We start from the raw sequence: 13,634 nt of genomic DNA, 5'->3' as shown, positions 1-13,634 counted from the left end.
CAGCAATTCACATATGTACGTAAAAATCAACTCACCTGCTCTGTGGTGAGACACAGCAGCTGTTTAATAATGAACGGCTACCAGTTTCCCTATTGGCCCCACTCTTCATTTCCTCCTTCAAATTTATCTGCACCTTCCTACAAAAAAGTCTGTTCAGGTCTGAATGCACTGTTTTACAATCCAGATGATAACCTCATTCTGAAAACTGGTTCAAAGCTATTAGATCCTGTTATGCAGTCTAAGTTTCATCACTCTTCCTAAAGCTAGCCAAGTTATATTAAAAAGCAGAGCAATTTATTTGTTCCACCTAAGATGTTAAAAATAAGACAGGGTGATAAATTAACTTTAAGCAGCAACTTCGGCTTGGGAAAGCTTATACAGTTGTACTTCAATAGCACTACGTGAAAAAAAAAGAATAAATTTCAAGAGAGGAATAAAGGACAAATGCAGTTTTATATTATAGAAAAATGAGCATCCTGCAGACAGGCAAAACTGTCTGTGTGGAGCCGGCCTCTCCTGAAATTACTATCTGATTAATATCCCCTGCTAAGTCCCTCTGGACAGCTTCCTTACACAGCCCCAGACTCGCAGAGAAGCAGAGCTCCCCCAGCTCTCTGGGAGCACCTCTAAGCAGCCAGGCAAATTCCCTGTGTTTTGGTAGGATTTTAGGTTACAGCTATGCAAAATAACCTGCAAGGACATACATAGAAAGGCCACATTAAGCATTAAGGAATTGGCTTTGATACTTCAGGAGTCTGAGCAGAACAGGTTTGAATGGGATTTTCAAGTAGGATTTTAAAGTTGGAAAAGTTTAACTTCAAGGATACAGTTTAAAGGATTGCCAGCAAACTCTGCAAAAACAGGATTGAATCTAGGTAAGCTTGCACAATTAACCAAGAACAGATCAATAGTTTAATGTTAATATCGATGTCATCAGTGCCCATAGGGGCTATAATGAACTATTCCATCCTGCAAAACATAGCTGTTGGTGTTCACAGACAGCAAAAATGCACAGCGTGAAGGAGAATGCTGCTGGTGGTGCATGAAACTGAGATTTCAAAGTAAACCAGACTTTCTGAAACAGAAGAGCACTATCTCTGGAATAACAGTATCTAAGTATGACTGGAAGACTAGTGCCACACATCTTGTCTCTCTAAGGACGCACAAATTGGTGCAGGAATTTAAACTGACACATTTACCTGAACAGCAAATAATTGGATGTTTGACACAGCGTGGCAGTTTGTCAGAGTAACATGACCATAACATAACATAGCACCAGTAGGATAAAAGGAATTGAACACACATCACAGCAACCTTATAAATCCAAGGAATTAAGTTGGGTTTTTTTCCAAGCAAGGTAACTTACCTGGCTGATCATCCATGTAGTAGACTCCTAGAGACAAATTACAATTTAAAAAATACTTTTGAAATTGATTTTGAGCTGATTTGTTGTTATTTTATACTTCAAAGACCTGCACTCCTCTGGGAGCATCTTTGTTTTCATACCAACTCTTGAAGTCTTCCCCTGTTCTTGACCTCGGCATTCAAGCATTTCAGATAAATCCAAGCGTTGACTAACATCCCTCTTTTCTACAAATACAGGTGACTGCTGGCAGAACTCAGTCTGGTCATCTTAAAGGCTCATGATATACTAATTTTTCACAGACACAAGAATACGCAAAACTCGACGGGTATAAACGGACATTATTTCTTGGCCTGGGGCACTTGGGGTTAGCCAGGGCACCAGGACCCTTTCCTGTGTGAGCAGCGAGCCCTCCTCCTTGCAGGCTCCACTTGCTGGGATGTCTCTGAGACGGGCAGTGCCCCACGCCTGCTGGAAGTACTGCACTGGCCACTAGCCAGGAGCACAAAGCCAAAGGCAATGGGCTTTCAGGGTGCTGGAAAGATAAATCAGCTGCCACCCCTGTTTCAACCATCTCTAGAAACTGATGGTTATGGATATACTGAAACAAAGAGGTGCTTGTTAACTTGATGAACTTATTGCATGAGGTTATGATTTTAGTCCAGTGGTATGACATTTGAAGTGGACTGACAGACCCTACCTACTTGTATACGGCAAAAAAAGATCAGCTTTGGCCTTTGCAAAGAACACAATGAACTGAATGTTAATTTTTTCTCTTCTTGCAGAAGCACCCCCTAAAATCAGTGATGAACAAGTTTCCCCAGACCCCATCAACCCGCCACAGCCACACGCACTGTCGCTCACCGGCCAGCTGCATGTGCAGCACCCGCCACGTGCCACCGTGTGGACAGCCAGGATTGCTCTTCTGTCCTGGTTCATTTCTGAAGGGGGAAAACCCTCTCTGTTGGTTTCCAGCTGTGAACGATATTTCTCAGACTTCCATTAGCAGTGACATTTACACAAATTATGTATTGGAGAGAGAAAAGTTTTTCTTTTTATGATAGTGCAGATCATGAGAGACATGGTTGATTTTTCTTTAAGATATAATCTAATTCTGAAAGCTGCAGCAAGAGCACAAAGAGTCTCTGATAGCTCAGAGCTGCGATGTTCGATCTTCCTTGTATGGTGCACTTACTCAGGCACAGAAGAGACTGTTAATTTTGTGCCCCAGCACCGAAGATGAGGCACTTAGCTTGGTTTTTAGACATGGTAACAAAAGGCACTCACACAGAGCTTGCCATAAGACCAAAGAAGAAGGAAACAGAAAAGTGCTAACAAGATACCAGAGCAGTGTTTCTTACCGCATACCACACACCATTCTCTTTATGGCCGTTTATGCTGGTTTCCTATTGCCCCTCGTACCCTGAAGAAATGCTTGAGTTGTCCTTATGGTTCAAGAGAAGCCCTGAATGCAGGCTTTAAGCATGAAGTTTTACAGAAGCCTTGGAACTTTTATAGAAGTCTACAAAGGTACTGACAAAAGGTATGTATATTTTGTTTCTATTTTTCTCTCCATCTTCTTCTAGAAGAAGTCTTCTCACAAAATTTGTTAATGGGAATTTTTGTTAATGAGCTCTCCAACCATGAAGAAAGAAGACTATCAACACAATGCTGGGATAATTTGCTGTATTGCTACTCTTCATATTTAGAGACTATACTGCTCACCCCATATCTTCACAAAGAAAAATTTACAGTTTTAATAGCATGCCTTTTAAAACTAGTTTAAATTTAAGAATTCCTGCTAGGCTGCACCACCACCACCACCACCACCACCCCCCCCCAAAAGAAAAAAAGATACCAAATTACATTTCTGTCTTGATACTAGAATGATAGCTAAACATGTAGGGGGGAAGAGTAGATGGCAACAGCATTTATTCCACATTTCACTTCAGTAGCCACCTTCCCCAGAGCAGATGCGATGCACAGACGCAGGTCTATATTGTGTGATAATACCTTTAAACACTGCAGTTCTCCACTTCCTTTCACTGGTATTCGAGAGGAGTAATATCATTGGCACTGAGCCAAAACCAGAAATATCCGGAGGTAAATTGCAGTGAGACACAAAGGAAATCTAAGGTTGAGGAGGAGGCAGCCACTAAACAGAGGAATTGTCTTTTCAAGGTTTGTTGGTATGGATTTCAGGGATCACAGTCCAATTCTCAATAGAGAGTGCAAAGTCTTGTGCTACCATCCCTGCGAGCGGGCCCACTGAACACTTCAGGTGGGAGGTTGAGTTTTGCACACCAGTGAGGTCCGTTGATTGCTATGGCCCAGCTTGTGTGCTTTTACATAACGAGTAGAGAATGAAATCACTGACAGCACACAAGCGGCATCTTCCAAGCTGAGTTAAGTCTCTTAAGTGATTCTCTTTCTTACCGTAAATTCTTAACTAATATGTTACATACTATGGATAAACTGAAGATCACCTGTAATACTGGTTTCCCCTTAAAAACTTTCCCTTTGCTCTCATCGCTGTGCTGCTAGCCATGATATTTACTGCTCCAAACACAATTCTTACGTTTGTTAGGATTGCAATGGTGTACATGAGCCAAGTAAGTTTAAAATATTTTCTCAGGCTACTTCTGTTTAAGAAGCTTTAAAATTTCTTCTTCAGTGAAGTGGAAGCTGAAGTTTCCTCTCTCACACCTCTCTGCCAGGCTGTCACAAGCCACCACGCAGTCTCTGAAGAATTCACACACCCCGAGGATGTGCCGCCAACCAACGCAAAATGTTCATCCTGAGCTTGGGAGGATGTACATGAGCACACCTGCAGAGCATTCCTAGTGTCTTGACTCAAGGAAGGAAACATCGTTCCCAAACTCTAGGTTCTCCTATGTAATTGATATTATGGTACTTTATTATGAAAGAAAAATAAAGAAGAGATTCCCAGCAAACTAAACACGCAACGTTGATACATAAATCCTCATAGGTTTCTCTCTTACATGAATGTTTGATTCTGGCTTCACTTGAGGGTTGGCTGATTCTACCCCTCCCTTTGTCCCATAACACTATGTCCACTTCTTGTCTCCCCAGGTGCTTCGTCCAATGACTACAGTATCTACTCCAGGAGGAAACACCTAAGGACACAAAATGGCAGAGGAGAGAAGGGTGGTAGTGGCTAAGGGACTCCCTCCTCAACCTGCTTCCTCAGCGTGCTACCTCCCCTTAAGAGCAGACTTAGTAATCACTGTCAACAGAGGTTCAGGGCATCATGTGCCATTCGTCTGCTGACAGCAGATCAGCACACAGGGCTCGAGATGGCTCTGCTGGGAACAGATTGGAGCTGCTCTTCGGTATAGTCAAAGCGCACTCGCTGCAGCAAGCCTAGGAAGGTAGGAAGTATACATGCTTTGGGATTTCACTGCTGCTACTTCAAAGAAGAGAAGGAAAAAGAAATGACAGTTTCCCTAAGAAAGCCCTTTTGGATGAAGTTTGGAGGACAACCCCTCTCTACTCATTGATGACGGAATGTCCCAGAAAAGATCAAGGTAGAGGAGTTTAAAAACCTTCAAAAATGAGACCTAAGATTGAAACCCTCCAAGACCATGACTCAAATACACAGTCACAGCTTTTCAACACAGCATAAAAAAGGCAAAACAGAAATAGCAGCTTCAAAAGGAAGCCATGAACAATGCTGATATCCAGAATAGACCAAAGATACAGATCAATAAAAAAGTTTTCAGTTGTCTCCAACAGTTGAAACATCCTGGGAGTCAGTTCCCCAAAATATACTTCCAAATGCTAGCAGATAAAACCTACATTAATCACAATGTGGTAATTTGTGAACCTGATATGGCTGCACTAAAGCCCTCCAGGAAAAAAATAGAAGTATGGAAATGAAGCAAAGAGGATAGGGGAGAAAAACTGAGAATGTGCTAGTCTCAGGAAGAAATGTGAGGAAAGAGGGAAACAACTGCAGCTTTTACTGCCTCCCTAGCTGGCATTTTGTTGTGTGGTTTGTTATTTGGTTGTTGCTGTTCTTTTTTAAAAACACCACTAACATCTTTGTTCATGCATAGGTATAATCTGCAGATTACCCATTCCTTCTGCTGCAAAACTTTCTACTGCTCCTGCAGCAAATCTTTCTGGACTAGCCGTTCAGTTGTGACTCTCCTCATAAAAGCTATGCATAGTCTACTGACACCTGAAAACCCTTGCAAAATCATGCAGTGCACAGCTGCTTGCACAGTTCTTCCAAATGGGTACTGCAGATTCCCAGTCTGCAGTATTTGCCTCTATATTTGATTTCAAACTGGTCTCCTATGTCCATGGGCTGACTGAATTCCGCACACTTTCCTACACTGTGCCTTCCCAGAGCTTGGATTCAATTACATCCATGGTATCAGAGCTCCCTCAAGCCTTCATGAGCACCATTTTGAACTTCAGTGGTCAAATTTGGGTGGCGTTGTTGAGAGTTAATTTTCTGTCCATCTGGTCTCCAGCTGCTGGAAGTGCTAAGAAGAACTAGAGTGGCCCAGCTCACGAGAATGGCTCCTCAGTCTTATACCAGCCAAAACCTATTCTCAATTTTCACCTTCCTACCATATTAATGACTCCTCTGTCTGAGCTTCCATTTCCACCAGGGTATGATGGGAAGCGCTATGTAAAACCTCCACTTGCTGCCTCCATTCCCAGAGAGCGCCAACACGAGGAGGCTTCCGAATAGCCCATCTTCCGCCGCTCATTTCACTCCTGAGCCTGGATGTTTTCAGTAACTGTTTGGCTGCAAGTTGCCTGGAGGAAGTCAACTTCACACAGTGTTCAAGTCCTACCCGATCAGTGCTGGGTGCTACCAGCAACTGCCACGGCACAGAGCAGAGCCCCTGAAAAGTACAATTCCCTGCATACAGACCATGAACTCCTATGGAGTGCATCAAACCCAAAGAGAGTACTACATGGTGGCTCTTACACCCACGTGGATGACATTTTAAATCAGTGAACCGGGACGGGTGAATTCTTCCTGAAGAGCTTGATGGGGAAACGCTCCGCTAGTCCCCACGTGGCACCCCCGAGAGGGAGGCACCGCGTGGCCCCTGGACAAAGTCAGGGGGAGGCAGCGAGAGTGCTGATGGGCAACAGCCCCGCTGCCAAAACCTGCGCCAGCACTGAAAACCAAGCACATGAAAAAGGGCAGGTTTGGCTCTGCTCTGGAAGACAAGCATTTCTGCACACCTGGGGGCTATAAGCATGGTGAGCAAGTAGCACACTGCTCAAGGGGAAAAGAAACTGAATGAAAATGAGTAGTAACTGTCCAGAAAAGAGAGTATCACCAAGGGCAAAGGGTGAAAGAGTGGCATTGTCTTACTCTAGGAATTAGCTGGCCGACTCCAGAAGTCCCGAATATTTCTAGGACCTTCAAAACATTCCCAGTTTTTGTTAAATTGCTGCCTATCCTCTGCTTTCAGACGGCAACATTGAGAGTGACAAAATTATCACAGCACCGAAAAGGGAGGAAGGCAAAGACATGCCCAACACAAGGCTAGCCTTTTAGGAAGGCCAACAAGTCAGATGTGGAAACGCCACATGTGATCATTAAGAGCCTTTTCATACTGTACTGGTTTCTTTTTCACATACATACTGTTCTAGTTTGGGGGAAAAAAAAATAAAAGCTTTCCTTTGGTTAGGAGAGCAGCCGAGGTGAACTTTGTTGAACAGTCTCTTCTCATTGCATGGGGCTCCCTCACCTCGAGTTTCACAGTCAATGTTTGGACTTGCTGCTCTTCATTGCACAAACTACATGCAGGAATGAGCAGTGGTTTTCCCATAGAGAAATCCTGGGCAGCAAGTCTAAGGAAAGCCCACAAACACAGGGCCAAATGCTGAGATGATACCCAACAAGTGCTGGATAAACCCCACTAGAAAAACCTCCACATGCTACACACAAGTGCTTTCATCTGCAAGGCACATGCTTGGCCATTTAGAAGGGACATAGCAACTCCCCTCTTTTCCATGGGCTTCTACCATCATGCATCTTAGGGAATGCAGAGACCAAAACCTCTGTTTAATTCCCTTCACCTGATTTAATTGACAATGAGCATTTTTTAAAATGAGAGATGCAATTGTATTTATGGGAGGCAGCACCTGCTTCATCGGCCCTGTCCCTCTGTAACTGCAGTGCTGATTCATGGAGGCCATCACCAAGAGGAGAAACCTGGGCGTGCATCCAGAGGAGCGGTCGTCGGCTTTTACACAGCACTTGGCTGTTCACGGTGCTGCCCCGTGCACCCGTGCGGACAGGTATGTGCCTAAACCCCTCCTGCCTCCAGGGAAATAGAGGCTGGGGACAAGCAAAAAAGCACAGTGACTTCTGCAGGTCACACAGTAACGAGTAACCCAGGAATTGTAAATATTATGTCTTTAGTCAACAAAAATATATCAGTTATGCTCTCTTTGCTGCTAGCTGATGTTGGAGGAACCCTGGCCCGAAACGCTCTGCCACAGAGCAGCTACCCCAAGAGCAGCTGTGACGTTTTGTGGCCAGTGGTGAGGAGGAACAACCCCAGCATTATCACTTGGTTTCACAGGACTCTTGTAAATGAAGTAAACGTCATTAACCCTGCTTTACGAGCAGCAGCGTTTCTTGCCCAAGGTTACAAGCGCCCCTTGAGGAAGGAGCAAATTACATTATTTAACCTGACTAGCAAATCTCCTACAACCCACTACACTGGAGCGCAACTTTCATGAAATCTTGCAATAACTTCGTGTTCCCCCCAAGCCCTGACGGTCGCATAAGCAGTCATGGGAGGGTCTCAGCCTGCGGGGGCTTCGCATGAGCCTGCGGGTCAGAAAGGCATCCTGCGCCCCGCCGGAGCAGAGCTGGGGGGGAGAGCCCACGTACCCAGGCTTCGGTGTGCCCCGCAGATGCTCAAAGATGCTCAAAACGAGCACCCCCCGTTTCCTTCCCTCCCTGGCAAGAAGTTCCCCCAAAGCTTTTTTCTGTCGTTGCTCAGCGAGACCGAAGATGATGGGGCAGCGAACATGCTCCAAACGCAATAGCGGCCACGGGGGTTTTGGATACAAAAGAGTTAGCTCCTTCTCCTGTCGTGGGCCTGGGCACAAGAGGGGAGTGGGAGGACAGGCTCAGTGTGCGAAAACAACTCTGCACCATTTTTCAGAAAGGGAAGACTGTGAGTAAAAGCAGCGACTCACTCAGCCTCCTGGCACTGAAAAATATATAGTGTATGTGGGCATCGGCTCACGGAGCTTAGATTTATCAGGAAAAATCTCAAAACCTGGAAACTGGCCTCCAAAAAACCAGCCCGGGCACTGAAATACTGCATATCTCCCCCCAGGTGCACTACAAAAGCCAAGCAGGGTAGACACACAAGTGCAGCACACCTCCCGGTTGCAAGGCTAATAAATAGTAATCAGCAACTTGTGTGTCAGCGTAAGACTGAAAACTGTAGAAAGAGATTGCAAGCAATACATAAGGTTAAATCAAAAGGTGATAGCACTGGGAGAAAGCATCCAAGAGGAGGTTTTGTGAAATTTCTGGATTGTTTACTGTAGGGTTAGGATGTCAAAGCTGCTGCAAACTTGGACTGCATGGGACAGACCTGAGCACTACAGGGTCTCAGTGCTGCTGTTTCTGAGGACATGGCATCAGATGTAAAGCATCCTCTGCGTGGGAGAATATATGCATAAAATCATGGCTTGTTGTATAACTCGGCTTTGCATATACAAAAATGTATACACATTTTTTTTAAAGAAGACACCGTTCCTATTGCCACCACTGCATGCATCTGTATATATTTCCTGCTGAGGCAGTATGAACGTGCTGAAAATGAGTGAAACTCTCTAGATGCATGTATAAACCATATAAACCCACGCACCTGGTGAGCGTGGGCAACACTGAATACATGTTCAAGCACTGAAAACCACTTCCAAAGGTTATTTCTTCAGAATATTGTGGTGGCTTGTGGTAGTGATTCAGTGAGATGCTAATACTGCTTAGCATCTGGCTTCATTTCAGGCGTAATATTTACACAGACAAAAAGTAAAAAAAAAAAAAAAAAAAAAGAGAGTATGAAGTTTGTACCTTTTTTTCCTATCCAGGCTTGAAGAACCTGTCAATCACAACCACGAATCACATAAAAGCAAAACTAATGCTATAATAATTTTCCATTCCCCAGAAGAGGAAAAATATGCATGCATAGTTGCATCTTGATATGAAACACTGTGAGTGTTTCGGCAGTCTCAGCAAGACACCTAATTCAGCCCCCTCGGCTCTGTGGTACCTGGGCTGTACGTAGCATTCCTCACAGCTTTTGCTTGAAAATATCACTCGTTAGGCACACCCTGGCTCCCTGGCCCCTTCCTTTCCCAAGCCTTAGTTTATAATTGTAGAAAATGCCTAAGTGCTGGCTTTGAGCAGCAGTTCCTAGGGATCACCTTTCAGAAGTCTAGGCGACTGCTGAGGCAACGGCTGCGTCTGTTGCCCTGTTCAGAGGCGAGAGCCGGGGAAACCTTTGCGTTGCACTGCTGGGGGCCGGCAGTGACCCCCAGTCCTGCCCCGGCAGGGCGAAACCACCACCCTGCTTCCCAGACACACGCCTGCTACCCGACAGCAAACACCGCTGCTCGAGTCGCTGAGAAACCGGGTGCCTCAAGTGTCTTTCAGACTGTAAAAGCAGCGTCAGTAAAGGTTTATGCTTTCCTGAAGAGGGCTCTCCGTCTCAGTTTATATAAACAGCTTGCCGGTTTTACAATATCAGGAAGGAAAAAAGAAAAAAGAAAAAAAAAACCAAACCAAACCAAGATAGACGATACCTGTTGTAACTCCATCTACTGTAAGACATGGTCCTGTTGCTGCTGACACCATCCATCTCCGGCTCGGCTATGGCGCTTCCAGCATCGCTCACGTCCCACAGGCGCCGGCTGCCAGGCTTGGAAATCAAACACCTGCCCGAAGACGGGCCCACCGCAGGGATGCAGGCAGACGCCTCCGGCCTCGCACAACGGGGCCAAAATTCACCACCGAGAGACGGCTTCGCGTCGAGCTCTGGATGCACGGAGCAAACCACTGCCCGCGCCAGGGAGGGAGGGAGGGAGGGAGGGATGAAGGGAGGGGAGGGCTCCCAGGGTCCCTGCCGAGGGGACGGGCGGCAGGATGCTCTCAGCTGCCCGGCAGACACAAAGGCGCTCAGGTAATAAACTGGAGCAAGGGTGCTAAGCCGCTTAAGAGATATTCGGCGAAGCCATGCTCGGGAGCAGCGGCTCGTACGCCTCCTGCTCCGGCACACGCGCTTCGTTTATTTATTTATTTATTCTGGTTGCCACAGATACGGGTCCATCGCTCTGACATCAGCCGTCTCCCACCCCGCCGCGGGTCCCCGGGTCTCGCCATCGTGATCTTCCAGGCAGACAGCGATCGCGTCCCCTGGGTGCAGGGGCAGCGCTGGCAGCTGGCCGCAGTCAGGCAGCTCCGCAGGATCACCTCCCTGCCGGGGACACGGCCCCGCCGCTCATCCCGCCGCAGCCCCTGCGCCCGACAGGTCAGCCTACAGATTTCTCCAGGGGTCACTCGGAGTACGGCAAAAATGCTTTGCGTACCCCCATTCAGTCACCGGTTTTGCGCGGCGCGCAGCCCCGGTTTGCCCCAGAGCCAGGGCGTTAGCGTGGCATCCATCCAGCCTCGACGTGACTCTTTCTGAGCACAGGCCTTGGGCATAGGACCAAGAGCCAAGCTCCTGCCTGCGTTTCCCCGGTGGGCACCAGCAATGCTCAGTACTGGGGCCTGTGCCACGGAGCTGCGGGTCTCTCGCAGAGGGGTTTCTCACCTCCGCCAGCAGCAGGTAGCACCGGGTCTGCTCTGCTCCCAGGTGCCCCATCCAGCCCTGTGTGCTGGTGGGAATCAGACCTTGCTTGCTCATTATTTTCTGATCAGTTCCGATAATCTCAATAGGAGGGGAGTATGAGACAGTAGTTCAAACTGAATCACTTTACAAAAAAAACCCCAAAAAACCAAAAAACCAAACCAAAAATCTTCCTTCAAATCCACTTGTGGTTTTCTTTTCAGAAAAACAAAAAGTTCAGCAGAACTTGCACAGCATCTCTGCATTTTCAAGCCACTTTATTGAACAGGTCTGCCTTCAAACTGCGCAGTGGTTTCTTGCGTCTCTTAAAATATTTGCTTGCCATCAGTTTTCCAGTGCCATACATTTATGAAGTTTGGTTGCCAAGATGCACGGCTGTGCAATGACAGGCACACAGAGACAGCTGGATCGTGACCCTCTGGATGGGGCACCCATCATAGCTCCTACCAGGGTTTGATTTGGGCAGCAGATCTCAAAAGCAAGCCTTACTCACGATACTTGGTGGATGCTCCTGGGACGAGGAGGAGGTCTGCAGGGTCAGGTGTAGGCAGGCAGAAGGTTGTCTCTTCAGAAGCCAGTTCAGAGCTGCTCAGACCTTGCCATACACAGTTGTGCTCAGGGCATCATGTCCCACTCACAGCCCCAAGGCACTGTGCTCTGTCCTACGCTTCATTCCTGATTTAAGGAGTTAACGGCTTCCCAATAGCCCAGAATGCCACGGGCGCAGGGGGCTACTGAGAAGACCTGACCCTACCTTGGCCAAGTGAGCTGCTACCTGAAGTGGTGCCAGGTCAGCATGGTCAGCCCCCGGCATGACCCGAGATGTCTACGCACACATGTAGGGGATGGGGGGACCGCTTTCAAACCATTCCCAGACAGCTTCAGCTCTTTGGCCCACATTAGCATCTCCTGGCCCTTTCCCTCGCCGCAAGGCCAGCCAGGTGCCCAGCCCTGCTCTTAAGCTGTAGGATGCACTCCCAGCTCCTAAGGGTAAGATGTCCCAGCAGAAATGACTAAAAATCCCAAACATACATAAATAAGGACTGGAAGGGACTTGGGTTAATCAGGCCCAGTCCTTCATCTCACAACCAACCATATCTGATGAGAGGTCTCAAGCTGAAGCTCCAGAGACTGGTAGTGAAGAGCTTCTAGAAGCTCCTATTGCTCCAGAAGGTAGATGAAGCTCCTAGAGTTTCACCCTGCAGACAACCAGAGACCTTCCTGTTTCTAGCTCAAAAGTATTCATGGACATCTGAGATCCACTTGGTCTTTCACCGTTCAGTTCCTTTAGTTCAAGTTAAATCCTCTTTCTCTTGAATACCTGCAATCAATCTGTTCATTTCCAGTCTTTATTTTGGGAGGGTGAATGGGCCAAGCCCTTAATCCTTTCACACAGGGAAAACATCATCCAGGTTTCCTCAAAATGGCAATGAAGATGCCCAGGCCCAAGCCTCATTCCTTGTAACTGTGTCTACCCTGTGAGTGTATCTTCCTGACTCCTGTTACAGATGCTGTTGTCGATGTTACATATAGACAGTGTGTTCCCATTTATCTCATGTATAACCTGTGCTGAGTGACCTAGACGAAATGAACCATCTGGAAAGCAGAGAGTTAGTCACAGCCCAACTCCTCCACCTACCCGCATCTGCTCACTGCTGTGCTCACACTAAGAAAGTTGTAAATGGGCAAACCGAAACCTGACCGTTTACTTGGCTGTTGGATTACTCAGGCCAACATTTTCCACAACAGACAAGCTGAAAATCACCCATACGAGTCCCTGCATCCCAGGGAAGACTCCTTTGTAAGCAAATACTTCAAGGCGCATCAATAAAAGCAAGGAGCACAGGTTGGCTGCTGGAGCATGGGCTCTCCTCTGCATGTGCCTCACCCGAAGCGTAGCTCGCTGGCACTTCAGGCTCCTTCTCACTCATCCTGGAGCAGGGCGTTGAGCAGGAATACACCAACCATGGCGGCTCATGCTGCGACAGGGGGAAACGCAGCTGTACACCCAGAGTAGTCTTGTCCCAGGAGCCTCGTTTCCTTATACTGTCATCAGAAATTAAAACTGTCCTGGCACACTGCGGCAGGTGGGTTGTGAAGACTTTGGGTTGACCCTGCTGAACTTCATGGCAAGTACAGCCTCTCTACGTGAGTAACACACCAAAAATCAAAACCCACATCCAAGCTCCAAATACAACAGGGTATTGCTTTGCCAAATCTGTACTTTGAGAAATTCCCCATGCCTGCTTCAGGAGACCCCTCCACAAACATCCTTGGACAAGAGACGCTCCAGAATAAAAACAAGTGCAACTTCCCCGTTGCTGTGCTGCAGGTGAATGACAGTTTGAGACTCCTCAGAAAAACAGTCTGGGTGGCAATTTAGCCTCCTAGGACCC

General features: G+C 47.0%; 1 protein-coding gene across 5 annotated transcripts in view; it reads right to left on the bottom strand.

The window, feature by feature from the left end:
- The window catches only part of TUB (TUB bipartite transcription factor), a 168,126-nt gene extending 157,663 nt beyond the window's left edge, over window positions 1-10,463 (bottom strand). For all 5 annotated transcript variants that reach the window (XM_052810451.1, XM_052810452.1, XM_052810454.1 and 2 more), the window contains exon 1: window positions 10,193-10,463. In XM_052810451.1, coding sequence (XP_052666411.1) covers window positions 10,193-10,248 — 56 coding nt within the window. In that variant the 5' untranslated portion in view covers window positions 10,249-10,463. The remainder of the gene's footprint in view (window positions 1-10,192) is intronic.
- Window positions 10,464-13,634: the final 3,171 nt, after the last annotated feature.

The sequence above is a fragment of the Harpia harpyja genome, chromosome 16, assembly GCF_026419915.1.
Source record: "Harpia harpyja isolate bHarHar1 chromosome 16, bHarHar1 primary haplotype, whole genome shotgun sequence".
NCBI classification, from domain to species: domain Eukaryota; kingdom Metazoa; phylum Chordata; class Aves; order Accipitriformes; family Accipitridae; genus Harpia; species Harpia harpyja.
Note: the sequence above shows the minus strand (reverse complement) of the source record. Positions and strands in the feature narration are given on the sequence as shown.